Below are 20,231 nucleotides of genomic sequence, written 5' to 3'. Positions count from 1 at the left end.
AAATTGGAAGAGAGTGAAATGTACATAGAAGCTGAGAAACGTTCGACTCGTGTTTTTGACAGTAACTTAAATTTTAAATTGTAAATTTCATGTTTATTGGAGTTTTCCAATAGAATACGCGAATATTAAATAATTTTTTCAATTTTCCCATTTATATTTAGTTAGTTGTAAGCATTAGTTTATTGTAAGCAAAGCTAAAAAGGGATTAATCCATTTGAAATTATAATAAATTATATATTCTTGTTTCATACATAATTAATATTTGTATTATTTGTTTTTTAAAAATGATATAATTTATCGATGTTTAGAAAATGCTCAAACACATCGATACATCGGTGGTGCAATCGACTATACTCCGTCTCTAGCCGGTAGCCACTCGGTAAAACAGCAATTCTTTCTGTTGTGTTGACAACAATTATTGCAACCAATTTGAAATGTTTCCACAAAAATCATCGGTAACTTATTGCACGCCCGCGTCTCATCAGCCGCCGCCGGCAAAAGAATTGGCCGACAATGTAGACTATCCCAATCTTAATGCGACTGATATGAGTGCGCGCCTCGAGAATCTGTCCCCACGCCTCCATGATTGCTTCGACAGCATTTCGATGAATAAACAGCAGCATTTTGCCTTAGCCACCAACCACCGCGATGGGAGCCAATGGTGGGGCATGTTCTTTGGTTACAAGAAGACGGACCGCATGACTGTCGACAATGCTGACTACAAGTTGCAATGCGAGCATACCGTCAACATCTTACGCTATGCAGATAATAATGTATTGCTTGTGGCGTTGGGCGATGCACGATTGCAAGCGTGGTCAACTTATTCAAAAGTGCGCAATGCTCAGTCGCCCTATTGTCTGTTCCTCATTGGCGAAGAAACGGCGCACAAAGCACCCATCAATCAGCTCTGCGTCTTCAAATCGGAGCCACAGAAAGCCGTGTCTAGCTGTCTGGAAAACATACTTAATGTAAGTCAACTTGCAGAGAAACTGTGGCAAGTAATTTATGTAAGTTATATTTTGATGTTCAGGTGTGGGATCTATCTGGAGCTGACCTATGCAGCACATATCGGGCACGTTCAGCCCACACTAATAAATTAACAGGCTTAGCAACATCTGCAACAAGCTCAGATCAAATTGTCAGCTGCGATCGTGGAGGATGCGCTCGTCTCTGGGATGTGCGCGCCTCATCGCCTTCCTCGACCTGCCTTTATGATGATAAGTCGCATCTGCTCAGCTTTACCTGTGCTGCTTGGGCAGCGCCCAGTGAACTTCAAGGCAATAACTTTATTTATCTGGGCGATTACGATGGCAATGTACATACGTTAGATATTCGTGTGCCGGGAAAACTGCAGCAGACGGATAGTTATTTTGAGGCTGGTCATGTGTCACATCTGGTTGTTAATGGGTAAGCTATTGAAATGTTCTTTAATGATAAATGCTAACTGAATGTGTTTACAGTGATCACTTGGCGGTTATGAGCAATCTTCCAGCCTCTGTCAAGATAGCCAAAGTGAATAAGGGTCATGAGATTATTTACACTAATGAGAATACACATAATCGGCTAACGGATGCAGTTTGGAGCAATGAAAACACTCTGCTAACCATTGGACACGGCCGCAAATTGGCCACGCACAAAATATAATACTACATATTTCCTTTAGATTATACAAAGAATTTTTCAAGACCAATTATTTTTGTACATATGAATGTGCCTATTAACTAAACTCTTTTTCTTGTTTTTATTGCGAAACCACGAATCTGTATATGACAGCGTAGCTTTATAGTTTAGTGATTAACGATCCCTCAACAGGAAGAATACGATTTGTACATTTACATTTTTTTAAGATACGCTAATACATGTACAATTGTGGGTAAAAAGCAAATACGACTGTGCAATTTTTATTTAAACTGAAAAATGTTACTTTTAACTTGGTAACTCTTGTCAAAATATGATTCAGTTAAAAGATAAATTGTTTGTTTTTGTACCTTATCGAAAATTGCTCTGTAACGTGCTTTCACTGCAATTTGTGTGCGGAATGAAATTTCTGCAGCTAAAACGTTGAAAAGAAGGTTGTAAAGTGCATTTGCTTCAAAATAAAACTTCCACTAGCATAGAACAACGAGTAACAGATAGTACGACGACCTTTAACACGAAGTGATAAAAGAATTTATGACTCATCACTGTCACAATTAATATAATTTTGATTTTATATTTAAACTTCAGAATGGTTAAAACTTAATTAAAACTAAAAATAATTCAATTCATTAAAAAATTACTTCCATAATTTGTGATAATTTTGTCATTCACCGGATTTCAGACCACCGAATTAATTGATTGAATTAGTAGTATTTATTTTCTAGGTATTCGCAAAACTAGAAATAAGATAGAAACCAAAATGAATTTTTTTATCCCGGCCTTGCATTTTGTGAATTCTTGAATATACATTCTGGATCTGGATCTCTCACTATGATTTTTTTAGTCAGAATGTACACTATTTAAGATATATTCAAGTTAAGCTGCCTTGAAGGTATATTAAAAGCAATACTATAAAACTAAAATAAATACTACTCTTGGAACTGGTTCATAACAAAAGAAAATAAAACTTTTGAGTTTGTGTTGCTATTTTATTTTATAATTACATTCAAGATTATAATCGCGTCAATAAATGCAATACCATATCTAATTCAAAATTTGTGCTTCAGTTTTTGTTCTCCAGTTTTTCGCACACAATGTTTAACAAAATTCAAATGCTTACAAAACTTACACTAAACAACATATAAAAAATAATAAACAACCGCAGAGAAAAGTACTTTAAAGTTGGGAGAGTCAAGAACGGTTAATCACTTCATTTGCTGCTACTGCTGGCGCTGCTTGGTGGGCAGTGGAATGGAAAATGTTTCCGATTAATTTTGCCAGAAAATTAAAACTTTTTCACTTCAGCTTATGTTTAATACGTTGGTTGATCCAACCAATTAATGGCGTCGCCGCTTAGTTGGCGGTTCCAGGAAATTGTTTTCCTCCTCTCCAATCTCCATGTGGTCTAATTTCATAAGATCCTTTGCCTTTTGTAACATTGTTGTATCCCGCATCCAGTTACACTTGAGCACAGCATCTATTGAGGGTCGTTTCTCAGGATCCACAATGAGCATTTGTTTGATTAGCAACTTGGCACGTTGCGAAACACCCTGCCAAGCAGGATGACGAAAGCGAAAGTTACCCTTTTTTATCTGCTCTCCGGCTGGAGATCCGTACTCATCAGAGAATGGCAAAGTGCCACTCAGGCTGCAAAGGAAATGAATATATTTATTTTCATGGACATACATAGTTGTGAATATAATTACCAAGTGTAAAGGACAACACCCAAACTCCAAATGTCCACTTTTTGGGTGTACGACGCACGCCCGCCGGTGATAAGCACCTCGGGTGCCACATAAAGGGGCGTGCCACATAGGGTACGCATCACTGAATCCTTGTGCACGAATTTGCTGAGACCAAAGTCAGATACTTTGAGTAAAGTATCTTCATCGCTGGACTCCAGCAGCACATTGTCCGGCTTCAGATCGCGGTGTGTGATGCCTTAAAGCAATAAAATAGTACAATTTATACAAATATAGTTAGTTCGTCTCAAAACAATTACCTTTATCATGCAAATACTTGACAGCATGGCACATTTGATAGAAATAGAGTTTAGAGGTGTCTTCGTTTAGCAGTTTCTTGCTGATGATGCGATTTAGCAAATCGCCACCGCGCATAAACTCCAGAACCATGTAAACCGAGTCCGGTTTATCGACAATGTCATGCATGCGCACCACACACGGATGCGAGAGATTTTTCATGATCTTGGCCTCGTTGAGGACACGAACTGGATCGTTTTGGTTATTGTTCGGATGTGCACTCACTTCCAGCATGTTTTTCTTCACAATTTTCATTGCAAACTGTTCACAGGTACGACGTTCATATACAAGTCTCACTAATCCGTAGGCACCCGAGCCCAGTTTGCGATTTATACAATAGGTTTCGGTAATTTCGCTGGGCAAACCAATCGCTTCATTGGGACTAAGATCCTTGAAGACAAATGCTGCAAGCAGAGCAGGTGTTTTTTAGAATGAAAAAATTTGAATGCATTGTTCTAAATTTCACTTCGCTTACCTTTGTAGGTGGGATGAGAGAGCGCTATGATGTCGTCATTTTGTAAAATGCGTGTTTTGTTCATACCGATCTTTTCGCCATTTACGAATGTGCCGTTGCGTGATAGATCCTAAGGGATGCGAATTTGAAAGCACAATACTGTAGGTCAGTGGGACACCCGAAACAATATTTCTAGCTACCTGTATATAAACCGGATTTGTCAGATCACAGTTGGCGCGTTTAATGATAAAATGTACTTTGGATATGCGTGATAGAATCTTTTCGGATAAATCATTTAGTGTTAATATCAAATCATTTGCCTCGCCACGTCCAGCGGAAAATTCGTCGTTGTTCAAGTCTAATAAGAAATAATAAAAAAAAAACAATTGCTTAAGATGGTGCAAGGTCAAATGATAACATGCAATTTAACACAAATCTATGTATATTGAATAGGAAGAACTAAGTACATTGAATAAACATATAATTTTGCATAACAGTTACCAACACAAAGGGACGAATGCGTATATATAACTTTGTATGGTTTGATGCTCGTACCCAAGGACTTTATTTTTATATTTTTGCCATAGAGTCGGCCCCATACTATCTTCTCCATGGGTTGGCTCTCAACCTGCGTCCAAATGTTCGACGCTTGGCTCTGGGTGGCCTGGGTGCCTTGTGTGTCGCGAGCCATGTTTCTTCTTCCCTCTCCTTTTTGCCTTCGAAACTTCTGTGTAACTGTTTGTTTCTTTTCCGGTTAAATTCGCTGCGCAAATGTTAGTGTGCAGTTATCTTTTGTACACATACAATCAATCACACACATATACAGACACAAACGAATGTTGGTAATAAAAGTTTATTTGTGGACAAGCGCGTCGCGTTTTCTTAGCGAACTGCATTCAGAATGTGTTTACATTAAATTATTAATGCGCTTGCAGAAATCTTCGAGCGGTTTTAACACACAAACAAAATGAAACGAATGCTCCGCAAGCTGCGCGCTCTGAAGTACGTCTGCACGTATTAGAGATGGAAGAATAGCTTCTTATATTGATGTATCGATGTTTCCTTCATACATCGATTTGTATGTAATATATGGTATTCAGTCACTTAAAAATATATACTACTACTACTAATCACTAGCGCAACTTGATGTTTTTTTGAACATTTTACTAAGTTGTTGTTAAAACAGACACTAAAGTCTAAAGTTTTTTATAAAATAAGAACTAAAATGAGAAACATGCCGTTACGTGCTTTGAAGTTAATGTCATATCAATTGTAATGATGGCTTTATTCGATTTCTTTACAATAGTCGAACATCTGTAGTGGTAGACTGAACATCGGTTTCTCAAAATATTCAACAACAGTTTAATAAAAAAAAAATTTTTTTTAAATTCATTTGCAGCAAAGTAGAAAATAATACCACTGCGATTTCGTTTACTATTTACCAACACTAAAAAATATCGATAGAAACGCTGTAGCCCTAGATTGCGGCGTCGTTTGAAAGCAACTGTAAACTATTACCAATACAAGCGTAATAAAAAAACGAAAGGCATAAAGGAAAACTGAATAATAAGAAACCAAAAATAATTAGGGTTTTATAAATTTCAACTTAACACTTCACAGACCCTTTTTGTTTGCTGGTCCGCAGCTGCTTGTCAGAGTTGCACAGAAAACGGTAAGCGTCCCTGAACTGTGCATCAACAGCTACCCAAAATAGTTTCAAGTTTGTTTGTGTTTGCAGATCATGACGTTACCGCGCTCTGAGACGTCACTGCGACGTTCCGCGGTGGGCAGCCATCGTGAGAGCATGATGAGGGATATGACAACAGTTAACGATGACGATGCCGAGCGTCGCGAGGCACGCCGCCGCACTCTGTTGCAGCAACAGACTCGACCCCGAGACAGCAGCGCTTTGGAGTCCATTGAAGATAATGAAACGCTCAAAAAGTGTTTGGAAATTTATAACGGCAATAAGCTAAGTCGCGACAATGCCTGGTCATTATCGGTGATAGATACGCTCTCCAATCTGCTGGATCGTCATCACAAAACATTGAGCAACTTTAAGGTAAGTCATATACACATTCTATACTTTATTCTATACATTCTATAACTTAATCGACAAATTCATTTTAGATGGCAGGTTCATCTTTAGAGGCTTCGTCACGCGTTTATGGACTGCGTGTCGACTCCATCTATCTGGATGCTATGCGCATGTCGGCTGGCCTCAGTGCCCGAACTCTGACGGAACAGCAGTTAAATGCAGCTGCAGATCGCGATGACAGCATTACTGAGAATGCCGAAGGCGCAGTGCTCGATGATAATGGACAGACGCAGGCCTCTGCACCAAAGCCTAAGAAGCGGACACGTAAAGCGGTATCCACAGTAACCAAGAACAAGGACACGCTCAATATGCGTTTGGACACAGCCCCGTTGCAGGATCCTGTGTTTGGTAAACTTAATTCAACAGTCGGATCTATAAATGCTTCCAATCGTTTAATGCACAACATATTGCCTACGATGGATTCCGAACTTAAATTATGCACAACTTATCGCTTTTGGAGCTCCGAAGAGCTGCCAGATGAGGTAACGGATTATGCGATGGTAGACACAAACTTAAATGATGTGGATCCGCAATCGTTGGTTAGTGCAGAGTTTGTTGAGAAGCTGCTGCGTTACGATCAAAAGTTGAATCTGCGCCCCTTGCATACCGGCTACATTATAACCGATGAACCAAATCCGAGCAATGTTAATGAGCCAAGACAGATGCCCGACAACGATGACGGAGTAGATAATGGCGATGACTTTTATGAGAATCCCAAAGAGCTGTCGATGGCCTTTGATATAAACGCAGAATGCGAGCCCATGCCAGATCTGGATGGACAGACCGCAGCTGTCTTGGAGGTGGACTACAATGAGCTGGAGGAACTCACAGCCGAAGAGCGTCACACTCTGCAAAGCTGTAGAGTTCTTCGCAAACAGCCGGTTGTAATTGATGATCTGCGTCCCATTGATGGCAGCTCCAAGCTTGAGTACTCCTACCGACCCATGGACAAAATCTCGCAATTCTGGGCTGGCCCATCGCATTGGAAGTTCAAGCGTACTCGAGCTCGCAGCACTTTTGGTCAGATTAATGCGCAGGAGAAATCGTCTGTTGGTGGCGCTGACGGTGGCAGCAGCACAATCTCAGCAACTACGGCGCGTGCTAGACGTGCAGCTCAGCAGGCGGCCAAGCGACGCAGCCAACAATTGAAGTTTGGCGAATATACAGAGCATCTGTTTCAGCCTCTAGAGTCCAATACCAAGCTCCGCAAGGCCAACTGCCAAAAGAAATGGGATGCCCGTAAACTCGTGCTGCCCACTAAGTTTGATTTTGACACCGATTATTTTGAAAAATATGATTATGCACCCAGCATAAAAGTGACACGTCGATTTGGTGTACAGGATGAGGATTTGGATCATGATGCAAATTCGGCAATTGACGATGTTGCCGAGGATGTTGAACTTTTTGACAACGATCATTTCAGCGCGGACACGCCCCATTCACCCTCGGCAATGAATATAAGCGAAATGCCCGAAGGAGCTGATACGGGCACGTTCTTGGATGGTGATCAGGCCATAGGAGGCAATATTAGTCAAGGGAATACCACTTTGCGCAACAACTGTAATGACACGGTGCTTGAAATAGCCACAGATTTTGAGGGTGCACCTACACAAGTAAGATGCCTTATAATATTTATTATTAACATTGGTAACTAATTCTTTACATGGTTTTTGCAGGTGACCAAAGTAATTGTGCCTTTTGCCAAACGTGCAAAGGTCATAGACATGAAGAATCTCAAGCGGAGCTGCAATTCTTTAATACAAAAACAATTGTTGAATGACGTTCAGGAAGAGTCGATACCGACTCATTTAAAATCGAGTCAAGAGCACTATGCAAAGGGTATGGCCTCATTTAAGGAGGTTTACGATGAATTACCTAGTATGCTGACACCTAAAATGGCTGATTCATTGTCGCCCTCGGTTGCGCTTTATGCTGTTCTCCACTTGGCTAATGATATGAGATTGCGACTCATACCACAGGACGACTTTGAGAATTTTACAATAAGACAAGTTACCGATTAACACAAAATAGTTTAGCATCATCTTAATGTTAACTGGGTAGTGAAAACACACAAGAAGAAAAAGAATTTCCTTAATCACATCAACCAGTATTCCCATAAACTAGTTACCACTAATTCACTCCCACCCACAAAATCTCTTATATTTTCATTTATCGTGTGTTTTGTGGTGTTTGCAGTAATCCCAAAACCTAGATTTAATTACGCAATATTTTCGTTTTTCATGGCGTTGATATTCGTCTCTAAATTTAATTTAATTTAGTATTTCAGCAGATGTAATAAATAACAAACATACGTCAAAACTTTTCTTATTTACTGGAAGCTAAAATTTCACTTATAAATTTAGTAGTTATTTGATTTCTACTGTGGTAATTAGCCAAATGTAAGTTAAAGATGGTGGGTTTCCTAAATGTTATATAAATGTTCGCGAATTGTTCATCCTGTTTTTTGACCAATTCTGTAACTGACAACTTTTATTGCAGCTTTACATTTTATCCGCTCACTTTGTTGCCGCGCAGTTTCCTCTCAAAAAAAAAAACTTGCACATTAGTTTTGTTTGTTGTGTGCATTTTGTTGACACAGCCAAAGAGGAAGATGACGAAACGGAAGCTATACTGATAGTGGGTGGCATTGTTTTGTTTTGTCTTACTTTAAAAGGTTACCCTACAAACATAAATGGGTTGTAAATTTGATTGTAATAAACATTTTTAAAAAATGGTAACAATGAACTTTTTTAAAATTTGTTTTTCATTTGTAAAACTTAGTTTTGGAAGTTTAATAAAATACAGAACATGTAATTTGTAGGATATCTTCTAGTCTTATACACGATTTCTTGTAATATGCTTTGTCTTATTTCTTGCTGTTGCTTTTCATTTGCATACTCTGCGTTTTTAGTCGCGCCTTCATACATTTTGCCAGCTGATTGTTGCTGTTGCTGTTTTTGCCTCATGTTGTTGTTGTTGCTTCTTACTTGCTGTGTTTGCATACGTATTCCTGTTCCCATCCTGCTCCTCAGCGTGCAATGCTTGGGTGTGTGTGTGGTTGTGTGTGCCTTGTCTGACACATTTGTGCTGCATATGTGTTGAAAAGTTCGGTGTTTGCAGAGCGCTTTTAGGCGCCGCGACATTTGTTTCAAATGCCGTTGTCGTTCTTTCCCACTCTCGTATTTCCATGGACATATGAATGTATAGTATGTCTGTGTGTATGTAAGTGTAATTGCATATTATTTGCATAAATATTTGCTAAGTACGCAGCAGAATACACAACAACAAAAGCGTCGCATGACATTTAAATAGCATCATCAAACTTTTGATATTAACAGAAGCAGCATAGCAGCAGCAGAAAGTTTAAAGTTAAACATTCTAAATCCCAGTGATCCCCAGTCTGTTTCACCTGCTGCTGACACCTGTGTGCGATGTGTTTTGATGGCATTAAATATGATATTTGCGAAACTTAAATATTCAAAGAATTTCTAATGATAATTTCACTTAACTAAATAATTGCTAAGTAGTAATTTAAATTCTAAATAAATTCAAAATTTGAATTATTACCAAAAGCATATTTGCAATAATGACGAAATTTGGATATGAAAAATCTTGTTGCTTTCATTAACTCCTAATTGAGTGCATTCCCGTGTTGTCAATGCCAAAATGCAATTAGTACGGATAAACCAAATGTGTGTCATGTTCGAAGGAATTAAAACACCAAAAATTAACGCACATTTACAGCACACACATTTGCAGGTGAAAAGTTAATTATCATCACAAACATTGTGCAAAGTAGGGCTGTAGAACGGGGAATTAGGAGACAACAATTCCAACCAAGTTGAGCCAAGTTATGAGTACGACAACAGACAGCAGAACAGAAGCTCCTGCTTTGTTTGTCTTTGGCCATAACCATTCGTGCATGTTGTTAGCCTCGTTGTACCTTCAGCTATTACCTCTGAAGTATCTTTCTGGTATGTTGGCTTTGGTGTTATTTTCATGGTTATGATCTCACATTTGTTGTTTAATTGTGTTACATGTACCGAGGATTTTGGAGATGATAATTGCTTGCATTTCTTTAGGATTAAAAGGTTGTCCAATATGCAGTCAACACTGTACTAAAACTTTCAAATTAAAATGGAACACTTACATTTGTGTAACTGAAAGATGCTTTTATTAACCACATATAGCGTTGGCATAATTAATTTCTCGATTAGCTCCATAGCTGTTCTTAATTAAATATTATACACTAAATTAACCTACTTTGCAAATTAAACTGCATGAAATCTTATAATCTTTTAAGAGCCTTCTTTGAATGAATTTAGCAATATATTTATTTTTTTTTTATTTCCTATACAACAAATCTCTACGTTCGTGGAGAATGCTATGAAAAATCCCAAGAATTGAGTTTCTATGGATAATCCCAATAATAATAATAATAAAAGACAAGATGTGTTGGAGTTTTTCTAATCTATTAGACAAATTTGCTCCCAATTTCAATATTTCCAGCACGAAAAAAGAAAAGTCCGTAAATGTTTTTTTTTTGTTCACTCCATTTAGAGTTTCATTCTTTATTAATGTTTATTTAGTAGCATATAGTATATGTAGTATATCGGGTAAAATATTTCGCGTGTATTCAGCATTCTGCGTTCTGTAATTTATTTACATTCATGATATTTAATATTTTGTTCTATAGGTAAGTATATAATGTATTCATATAATACTCGCACTTTTGTCGCCAGCTGTGTGGATAAACTGTTTCAACAATTTTCATAAAATTGCTGTCCTACCTCTGCATTCCTAGTACCTCTAACAATTTAGTTTACGATAGATATTTAATTAGATGTTTCATCGTAAAAACCAAAGCTAATTGAAAAGAATTTTATACTTTCAATGATGGTGTAAATCAAATATACAAAAGATTGTTTCTTTTCTTTTATAGAGTTTTAAAAAGTTGTTGTTCTTGATGTTGTTGTTGTTGTTGTATTCAACGGTCAGTTAGTTGATTTGTTGTTAGAAATAGTATTTTTGCATTTATTTTATTTCGTTTTAAAAATACATCAATAAAAGTTTAATACATTTAGTAGACAATTATACTTTATTTATAGTATATGTATGGTATTTAATATACCTATATAGTAGTTGATATTTATATATATATATATGTAATGTATATAATTCATTTAGCACACAGAATATAACAATTGTTGCAGTAATACACCTTTCGGGGGCCTTTAAATGTTTTTCAAACATTTCCGTTTATATCATAACTTCAATAGAATATTCTTAAAAATTATTTTTGTAATAATTTGTTTTATTTATTTTTTTTTTGTATTTCTTTTATGTTTTTCTTTTATAACAAATTTGCGCTACATTTTAAAACTGTTTTTGCAGTTGCTGTTATATACATATATAAATTTTTGATATTAAGATTGACTTTGTAAGAGAGGCAATTTAATTGAGCTTGTTAGGAATTTTGGCCTGGGGACTTACAAAGGCTGATCCAATAGAAACATAACATCAAAAATACTCATAAATAAATATTAAGTAAAAGTAATTTGAAATTTTGAAAAAAGAGTGATACTTAAAACAAAATGAAGATCATTTAAAAATGCTCTATAAATTGTATATATGATTATTTTTTATAAATTTGTAATGCATATTATTTGCAATTCTTTAAAGTTCATGGGTTAAATGTTCTATACAAATCAATTGTAGTTAGAAAATTAGAATGTACACATAAACGGTTATGTATATATATATATATACTATATATAGTATATGTACTAATATATGTATGTATTCTTCTTAGCCCGTGTTCATTTGTTCAGCTCCCTGCACTTTCCGTAAATGCTTGTCAAAAACTGTCCCTCAGTTGAGTTCTCATTTGGTTTGTTTGTTTTCCGCTCAGTTATTCCTGTTGTTTAGATGTTGTTGTTGTTGTTGTTGCCATTATCATTTGTCCTGTAGTCCTTTTATTCCATAACCATTTCCATTTTTAAGTTTCATTACGCCGCTCAATTTAATTCTCTGTCTTTGGGGCGACAGACGCAGTCTCAGCAGCCAGCGGCAACTGCAAGTGAAAGCGAAATTAATGATTAATTTTTGCTTTGCTCATCGATGAAGTGAAATCTATGCTTACTTTCTGCTCTGAGGGAGCTTTGCCAGTGCTGCGTCCCCAACGCAAACGCATGGGCTTGCGAGCTTCACGCTGGAACTCTGAGCTGTTGTCATCCTGATCCTCTTCGGTGTCCTCAACTGAGCCAACAGCGCGTTCAGCAGCAGATGCGGAATCATATTGTTGCTGCAGAGCCAACAACCAACGAGTCATGTTCTGCCATTTTTGCCATTCACGTTCCAGTTGAGCACGTTCTCGCTGCGAAATTAAATCATGAATATTCGACTAGCTAATGGATTGGAGGAATTTTTTATTCATCTACCTGATCCTTGTCCAGAACATTGTTGCCCACACTACGACCCCAACGCAGACGCTGTGGCTTACGCACAACACGTTCAAAGGCGGTATCATAGTCATCGGATAGTTCCACTTCATCAGCCGCAGCTGGTTGCTGGTTCAGTTGTTGGCTGTTCAGATTCAATTGACGCTCCAGGAGATCATCGTAGATTGTGCGACGCATTTGGGGTAAATTGGGATCGCTGCGTCGACCAAAACGCAGTCGCAATGATGGCGACCTGATCGGCTTCTGGTTGACATCGCCGAACCAACGCTTCTCCACAATGTTATTTAGCATTTCCGGATCGCTGCGTCCAAAGCGCAGTCGCAGTGATGGCGAACGCTGCGCCTTGCGCTCCACTTGATGATTCGGAAAGACAATTGGCCCAGCATACTCACGCTGCAGCAGATTATCGTAGAGATTATTGATGGGAGCGCCTTTAGAATAAATTACAAGTTAAATAGTTGTTGAAAATTGTTGATTTTATTAACCATACCTTGAACTGTGGCTAGTTCGGCGCTGGAGTGCTGCAGCAGTAGAAGACTTAAGCTGAAAGTGGCCAAAGCGCAGCCGTAGCTCATCTGTGACTTGAAGTGGATCATTTTGGAGTTTGTTGTAACTGGAATGGTAAAATAAACATAGTTTATTTCATAAAAATGTAACTTCTCCTCCTCCTTATTAATTGCTTAAAGTACAGTTTAGTAACTGAAATGCTTGAGGGTAGAGTAATTAGCTGTTTCCTATGCAACTCTTTGATATCGGCACACTCAAGCTTAACTGATTTGCCAACGTCTTTGACTGCTACAATTCAATTTCCGCTCGCTGCCCCAGCACGTATACGCATCTTATCACGTATACGACACGTTGCATCGCTGGCACCCTAACAAAATATTTCGCATGCACTTAACGCCTCACAGGCCAACAGCTGAGGCTTCAATGCTGTCGATACTTATGCATTTAAGAGCGTGCTACTTGGCTCCTGACTGGATTTAACATCCAACTTCCTGCCTGGTCTCATGCCGGCACAGAGCACAGACAACATCCTTTAACTCCATCCCAGGAGCCAATTTTTTAAATGGGGGCTGTTTCTTATGCGAACAAAGTGTCTGGCTTTTGTCTTTCTATCTTTATTTTTTGCATCCCAAACTCATTTGTCCTTATTGTTTCAACTCCCAGACCAAGTTACTCACACTTGCAGCAAGTACACACACACACACGCACACAAACATACATATGGCAACTCTTGACATTTTTGCAGCATTCTTTTAGGCGGCACCTTAAGGTAAGTTGTTCAACAAAGTAGGCAATGTGTCAGCCACTTGACTTGACTATCCTCCGAAGATCCCCTCTTCCCCTTGAGCCATCCACACGTTTGACTGCATTCGTCACCTTATAAATAATTCAGTTGGCTTTTATTTCGTATATTTTCTTGCCGATGTAGAATAAATTTATGACATCTGAAATGAATTGCGAAAAACGTAGCTGGGGCGAAAGTTACACAAGTTTTATTTGCACCGCAACTTTTGCATATCAATTTAAATAAGTACGTATTTCAATGAGCGTGTGTGTGTGTGTGTGTGTGTAGAGGAAATTGTGGTTTCTTGTGGCCAACCCCTCGGATTGTCTGCGTCTCGTCTGCTTCCAAAGACGCGTGCACTGCACTTCTTTGCGTTATTATTATTGATTCGCTTAGACGTTAATGATAGGATCCATTACTGTGTTGGGCTGCACTTTTAGTAACTCTTCATTTGCTATGCATTGCACTATGGTAAATTTCAAAACTTACTTAGACCAGGGTGCGAGAACTTGTCTAATCTACAATTTTATTCAACATTTTAAACTGTCATTACTACCCATAGAAACTTTATAGCTAAAATCAGCAGTTATACATGCAAAGCACGTATTTATAAATTAATTTATTATTTTGCTATATAAATTACTTTGAATATATTATTATTCTAGCGTAAAGTAAGTATATACATCAAATTACCTATAAAAATGATACAAATGGCCTCGTGGTGCGAACTGTTTTTAATTTATTGAAATTGAACATGCTCTTGTTATTAAAACTTAGAAATGAAATAAGTCTCTTTTTACATTATTTCTGGCCAACACATAAAAATGTCTAAAATGTATTTCTAGCTGCAATTAATTCTAATTTAAACAGAATTTGTCTCAATTTGATCATTTTGTACGATGCTCAATACTTAACATATTGGTTTAATATTCGGGGTGTTAAGTATACAAATTGTAATTAACCCAAAAGGGGCATTATCTTTAAAAATATACCAAAATGATGAGCAGAAAAATACTTCAAAATATAAAAGGTATATTTAACAATACACTATTGCATTAAATATAATATACCATTGGGTATGAAATATACCATACTGTCAGACACTAGAGCTGCAGCTGTGTTTTGCCATATACATATAGACTTTAGTTCTTAAATAAAAACCACCCACAAACATTTTGTTGAATTCAAATTTGTTGCAAACATTACTGCATATAAAAAATGCTAAATGCATTCAGTGCTGACAGAAATAGACTACTTGTTGATCTCACTACAAAAATAAATACATATAAACAGCAAGTGGTGCACGTTCTCCCTTAATTGTATATTAATCTATGAATTATTCTTCAAACACATTTATCTGAATATGAAATAGCCAAAAATATTCTTGATAACGATTAAATTAAATATTAGAATATCTTTGATATTGATATTTTTAAATAGCAACGGCTTCAAGAATGCTGGCTTTGTAAATTGTTTTAAATATTTCTCGATGTAAGAGCATTGCCTCCATGGTTCACTGTGACCATAAGTCCATGACATCATTCGGCAGGCCTTCGCTTTTAGTCGTATGCATAAAACATTCACAAACTAATGGGCGCCAATGGTAGTGAAATTAAAAGAAGAACAAATTGGAACAGGTGCGCCATTCTCCTAACCTTTCGTTGAGTTGACCTATTGAAAACGGTATTGGAAACTAGTCACACATGTGCATATGCATTTAATGAGAGTGTTCCATGTTGAAGTACAGTCGACAGCAGCGAATGCGCTTTCAATTGCAATCGCTAACAGTTGCTGGGACATTCAAAGAAGTTTCGAAACGCGAATTGGTTGAGGCTTAAATTTATACTTTTTCTTCTTTCCCGTAAACATAAGCATTTTACTTGAATTCGCCAGGGGCACAAATGTCCTTAACTCATATGTATGTTTCAAATATACTAATTGAATTGAAATACATGTTTATGCTTGAAACATTGTTCAACCTTTTGCTGAGGTAAATTTGCGTTATCCAGAACAGAGTGAAAACATAAGCAGCATACAAACTAACCGTTGTAATCTTAACTTTGGGTATTCTCCAGTTGGCTGACAAAAGTGCCGCAAAACAAGTTAATCGTTTGGCCCCAAATGAGATAATAGCTTGACAAATTGTTTACCCACAGGAACTTATCCAATTTTACCTTAATTTGTCGCCTCAAACTTTGGTCAAGTTACAGTCCTTAGCAGCCACCTACAAACACAGACAGATACGAAGCCAACAGCTATGCAGGAGTCACTATCGATAAATTCCGAGCAGCCCAATTGCATCAATTTCTCTGTTGGTGGAAACAGCAGCAGCATCGGCGGAGGGCAAAAAATTTAATCAACGGGACTTCACATTTGTGCTGTTTGTTTTTTTGCTGAACTCTGTGCTGTGCTGTGCTGTGCATTGCCGCCCACACGTGGCGCGAGAAATGCAAATATTTTTTCTGTCACATATGAATGAACATAGGCGGGGAATCCTAAAAGGATTTAATGGCGAATCCAGGAATACCAGCTGTTACCAAGCTCTGTTTAATTGCTCGGCTTTAGCTGGAAAAATGGCAAAAGAATGTCCTCAACGCCAATACACAGTGAAGAACTGTTCAGCAAAGATATAGAATGTCATATACATGTATTATTTTGACCTCACAAATACTATGTAGTTTTACTTTCGTGACTGTGCAGAATAAAAAGTAGTACACGTGCTCTATCTTATAGTAATAGCTTTTGAAATTCGACAAGTTTGTTCTGTTTGTGACCCCAAAGATACATAGTTAAACCACAACGAGTATTAAATAAACATCAAAGTCTGGCTTATAGTATTTGTTGTATGTTTTTTGCAGTGCTGAACTTATTTCAACTCGTAAAAAAATATTTACAATAAAATGACTTTTTAAAGGCAAATGAGCATCGAATGCGAAAAGTGACTTTTTTAGAAAAATGTCAACCCAGATGTTTTGTTAATTTGACAAATTTACAGCCAAAATAATCTCGAAGCAAATGCGTAGATAAAAAAACTATTCACATGCGGCGTGTAGCAACGCCTGGGACAATAGTGCGTATGATTAACGCAGAAAGCCCAAAAGACAGCCTCAACATGGGAGGCAGCAGCAGCAACAACAACAGAGTTTAATCAAATACGTTGATAAAACACAAAAGATTACGCCCTTCCCCTGCTAACCGACAGGAGAGAATGTAATAAGGCTGGGGTGGAAGGGTCCGTCAGGGTCGGCAAAAGGCTTCCCAAACTGGGCATCTAATGTGTTTGTCAAAACGCTTTAATGCCAATGGCTAGGGTGCTATAAAGCAGACACCACCACCAACAACAACAACAACAGCATAAACGGCAGAAGCATCAGCAGCAGCAGCAGAAATTCGGCTCGGTTGGTTCTTTTGCTTTTGGCCAACTGACCACAAATGACCTTTTTGGCACAACGAAATAAAAACTGTTAAATAAAAGGCAAATAAAATGTGTGACACAAAAGAGAGCCAAAAAAGAGGGAAAAAGGCAGCCTCATCAATGTGGAGCACGAAACAACCTGTTGTGGGAAAAATGTGTCTCTGTGTGTATGTGTGAGACGAGTGTGTGTGTGTGGGTGTTAAATGTATTAGTTTAGCTAGGCCGAAAGGCTATTTAAACGTGGTCAATGTGTTTATACGCTTGAACAGTAAATGCTACAATATGACACTAGTCAACAAAGCTGCAAATTAAAAAGGGAAAATCAAAAAATTAACTTAATACACAACATAAACGTAAAACCAGCAATTCAAACCACGTTTTTAATTCTAGTTTAATTCATGTTTCAAAATCGTAAAACATCGGAAACGGAGTGCAAGGAGTTGATTTTAAAGCGCTTTGTTGGGGAGTGTAATATTGGGTTTTTTTTTCAACTGACCGTTGGTGCGTGATTTGGGGCAACATTGCGTTGAACAATGTGTTAATAGCTTGTTTATTATGTTTCAGTTTTCGTCTCGATCTCGTCATGTTCAATTTGACGCACAATTGGCTGTTTGACAGTTTTTAAAGCCTACTTGAGGCCGCTGCCACAATGATTGGCCCACACAGAGGCATAAATACGAACATTATCTCCCCAATATTGCACAACTCATTCGTCATTTATGCGTTAGCCAACAAGGAGACGAAGCAGGACGACGACGACGACGAGGAAGACGTTGACGATGACGACTACGATGATAAATCACTTTCAATTTTGACAAACGTCGCAAATGTCGAGCTGGCGGCGAGAACATTTCGTCACCCACACACTCTCAGATACATAGATAAGCACACACTCTCACACATGCACCCACAAATCCAATTTACATACTTGCTAGCCAGGGCAAGCAATTGAACAAAACTCAGAACGTTTCCGAGCAATGCCAACAAATCATTTCTAGCCAACATTTTGTGAGTTATCTTTAGCAGCAACAACAAGAAAAACATTTCGTATTGCGCCGCCTTTCGATTAAGTTTTGTCTGGAATGGAGATGGAGTCGAGGGGAGCTAATGATGAGTGGGAAAACGGTTTAATTCCGATCAATCTGAAAGTGACGTGGTCATTTGATGAGTTGATGATGGCGAGATGGGAAAACGGTTTAACTCCGATCAATCTGATAGTGACGTGGTCAAAAAGCAAAGCTTTAACTAAAGTTACGTTCGATGGTTGATGATGAGTAAGCTTCTCTAAATGAGCGAAATCTATTTGATATGATTTACAAACTTGGGTAATATAAATCAAACAAAATATGCAAAAGGTTCTAATTTCCCGAAAATTGTGTTCATTAAATTTAGACATAAATATATATAAGATATTTGAAACATTGCTTTAGATCTTTGCTAAAATAATTATAATTTCTCATTAAACATTAAATGTTAAGCTAAAGTGGTGACAACTTTTTGTTGATTCTATCAGAAATAAATAGTACTTTATAAAGAAAAGTTTAAATTGTCTACAAAGTTTGCGTTATGCATAAAGCTGAAAAAACCGAATTCTCTTATTGCATTCCACCGTGGAACCCATTAATAAAAGTCAAACTACCCTTTCGGTACCAACAAAAAAAAAAAAGAAATAAAAGCGAATTTAAAACGAACACAAGCAAATTATTAACAAGCCAACGCGCTCTAATTTTTCCCTCTCGCTGAACCAAACACTCTTTTAGGACTGGACTATGCATTTGTAAATGCCGGAAGTCGAGTATTTGGTGCCCAGTTTCAGTGGTATGGTGACTACGCTGCGGCTACGTGATGCCGGAAGTCGGAAATGAATGTAATTTTCGGTTACTGCCGCTTTTGTATGTTGGCATTGTTGTTTGTGTTGTTTTTGTTGTCGTTTTACACGAAAATGGCCTCTGCCCCAATTGTTGTGGTGTTGTCTATGTTATTACAAGCCTAGGGGTGTGACAAAGTCCTTTCAGTTTATTTTTATTTTTCTTGTCTTAATGGTATTCCAGCCGACGGCTGTTTTGTTTCAGAAACTGTTTACTTGTCACCTGAAGATGCTTTCGTCTTGACCTAGGGCTGTAGACTTTAATTTTATAAAGATGACTTCAATTTAGCTGTCAAAAATGCAAAGCTCCTGCATTGATTGATTGGCCAAGCTCAAAAAATATACAATGCCAATCGAATAAGAATGAACCTCTGGTGACAAGGGAAGCAAACAATTGTCCCGTCGGGTTTGCATATGAAGCTACCCATGGATTATCTACAATTTGTTTGCTTCTTTTCAAACTTTGGACCCCAAAAGAAAAAAAGGAGCAGCAGCAACAATAATATGAAAAAATGCGGGTAAGCAAATCGAATATGTTATTCAAATTGGAATAATGAAATGAAACACTCTTCAAATTTTAGCATACCCTTTACTCTATTACTTGTTCTTTTTAAAGATATTTACTCGTGAATTTAAAGTCGTTTTGGCAATAAGAGCTAAATGCTCTTTTTTCTTAGTATGTTGATTTATCTGTACAGAAGAATCGCACAGACAAAACTTTATTGAGTGCGGCTATTAAAGTGTCTCTAAGCATCAATTGAGTTTACCTCATGAATTGAGTGCAATTTATTTAGTCCTAAGCTGAAAGCTCAAGTCAATTGCTTTAATTCGCAACTTTTGATTGTTCTTTCCTCGACTTTCCGCTGAACAACTTTTTTTGTTTCTAAGGATATTAAGTTGGGATTTACGGCAACTATTTCTTTTTCAAATGCCACGAAACTAATGTGATAGATTAGCCTCAAATAAGA

General features: G+C 37.5%; 4 protein-coding genes across 7 annotated transcripts in view; 2 read left to right on the top strand and 2 right to left on the bottom strand.

The window, feature by feature from the left end:
• Window positions 1–349: 349 nt before the first annotated feature.
• On the top strand, window positions 350–2,287 carry LOC133834932 (protein valois). Its single transcript, XM_062264720.1, has 3 exons — window positions 350–968; window positions 1,031–1,407; window positions 1,461–2,287. Exons 1-3 carry the CDS (start codon window positions 435–437, stop codon window positions 1,642–1,644), a joined length of 1,095 nt encoding a protein of 364 aa, XP_062120704.1. The 5' UTR covers window positions 350–434; the 3' UTR covers window positions 1,645–2,287.
• A 326-nt stretch (window positions 2,288–2,613) lies between these two features.
• LOC133834917 (ovarian-specific serine/threonine-protein kinase Lok) lies at window positions 2,614–5,157 on the bottom strand. 2 transcript variants are annotated; one of them, XM_062264700.1, is made up of 6 exons: window positions 4,633–5,157; window positions 4,332–4,489; window positions 4,153–4,261; window positions 3,641–4,081; window positions 3,345–3,579; window positions 2,614–3,285 (listed from the first exon to the last, which is right to left on the bottom strand). In XM_062264700.1, exons 1-6 carry the CDS (start codon window positions 4,820–4,822, stop codon window positions 2,976–2,978), a joined length of 1,443 nt encoding a protein of 480 aa, XP_062120684.1. In that variant the 5' UTR covers window positions 4,823–5,157; the 3' UTR covers window positions 2,614–2,975. The 2 variants fall into 2 exon arrangements, with proteins under 2 accessions (XP_062120684.1, XP_062120692.1); XM_062264708.1 differs by having other exon boundaries at window positions 4,687–5,155.
• Window positions 5,158–5,434: 277 nt separating this feature from the next.
• On the top strand, window positions 5,435–8,540 carry LOC133834910 (condensin complex subunit 2). Its single transcript, XM_062264686.1, has 4 exons — window positions 5,435–5,803; window positions 5,870–6,193; window positions 6,262–7,842; window positions 7,906–8,540. The coding sequence occupies exons 2-4, from the start codon at window positions 5,873–5,875 to the stop codon at window positions 8,248–8,250; spliced, it is 2,247 nt and encodes a 748-aa protein (XP_062120670.1). The 5' UTR covers window positions 5,435–5,803; window positions 5,870–5,872; the 3' UTR covers window positions 8,251–8,540.
• Window positions 8,541–11,196: 2,656 nt separating this feature from the next.
• The window catches only part of LOC133850036 (short neuropeptide F), a 34,375-nt gene continuing 25,340 nt past the window's right edge, over window positions 11,197–20,231 (bottom strand). For all 3 annotated transcript variants that reach the window (XM_062285994.1, XM_062285995.1, XM_062285996.1), the window contains 4 exons: window positions 13,181–13,303; window positions 12,670–13,121; window positions 12,372–12,605; window positions 11,197–12,302 (listed from right to left, as the gene is read on the bottom strand). In XM_062285994.1, coding sequence (XP_062141978.1) covers window positions 12,252–12,302; window positions 12,372–12,605; window positions 12,670–13,121; window positions 13,181–13,286 — 843 coding nt within the window. In that variant the 5' untranslated portion in view covers window positions 13,287–13,303 and the 3' untranslated portion in view covers window positions 11,197–12,251. The remainder of the gene's footprint in view (window positions 12,303–12,371; window positions 12,606–12,669; window positions 13,122–13,180; window positions 13,304–20,231) is intronic.

Source organism: Drosophila sulfurigaster, chromosome 2L (assembly GCF_023558435.1).
Source record: "Drosophila sulfurigaster albostrigata strain 15112-1811.04 chromosome 2L, ASM2355843v2, whole genome shotgun sequence".
In the NCBI taxonomy this organism is placed as follows: domain Eukaryota; kingdom Metazoa; phylum Arthropoda; class Insecta; order Diptera; family Drosophilidae; genus Drosophila; species Drosophila sulfurigaster.
The sequence above is the reverse complement of the archived record's forward strand: the minus strand, read 5'-3'. Positions and strand labels throughout refer to the sequence as shown.

Bases quoted from the DNA above. Each gene is read 5' to 3' on its own strand.
- LOC133834917 (XM_062264700.1), bottom strand. From the start codon at position 4,822: ATGGCTCGCGACACACAAGGCACCCAGGCCACCCAGAGCCAAGCGTCG. The intron at 4,490-4,632 runs GTAACTGTTATG...ATTTCTTATTAG, and splicing joins GCATTCGTCCCTTTGTGTTG to ACTTGAACAACGACGAATTT. The intron at 4,082-4,152 runs GTAAGCGAAGTG...CTCTGCTTGCAG, and splicing joins CTCTCATCCCACCTACAAAG to CATTTGTCTTCAAGGATCTT.
- LOC133834910 (XM_062264686.1), top strand. From the start codon at position 5,873: ATGACGTTACCGCGCTCTGAGACGTCACTGCGACGTTCCGCGGTGGGC. The intron at 6,194-6,261 runs GTAAGTCATATA...AATTCATTTTAG, and splicing joins AAACATTGAGCAACTTTAAG to ATGGCAGGTTCATCTTTAGA. The intron at 7,843-7,905 runs GTAAGATGCCTT...TGGTTTTTGCAG, and splicing joins TTGAGGGTGCACCTACACAA to GTGACCAAAGTAATTGTGCC.
- LOC133834932 (XM_062264720.1), top strand. From the start codon at position 435: ATGTTTCCACAAAAATCATCGGTAACTTATTGCACGCCCGCGTCTCAT. The intron at 969-1,030 runs GTAAGTCAACTT...TTTGATGTTCAG, and splicing joins GTCTGGAAAACATACTTAAT to GTGTGGGATCTATCTGGAGC. The intron at 1,408-1,460 runs GTAAGCTATTGA...ATGTGTTTACAG, and splicing joins TCACATCTGGTTGTTAATGG to TGATCACTTGGCGGTTATGA.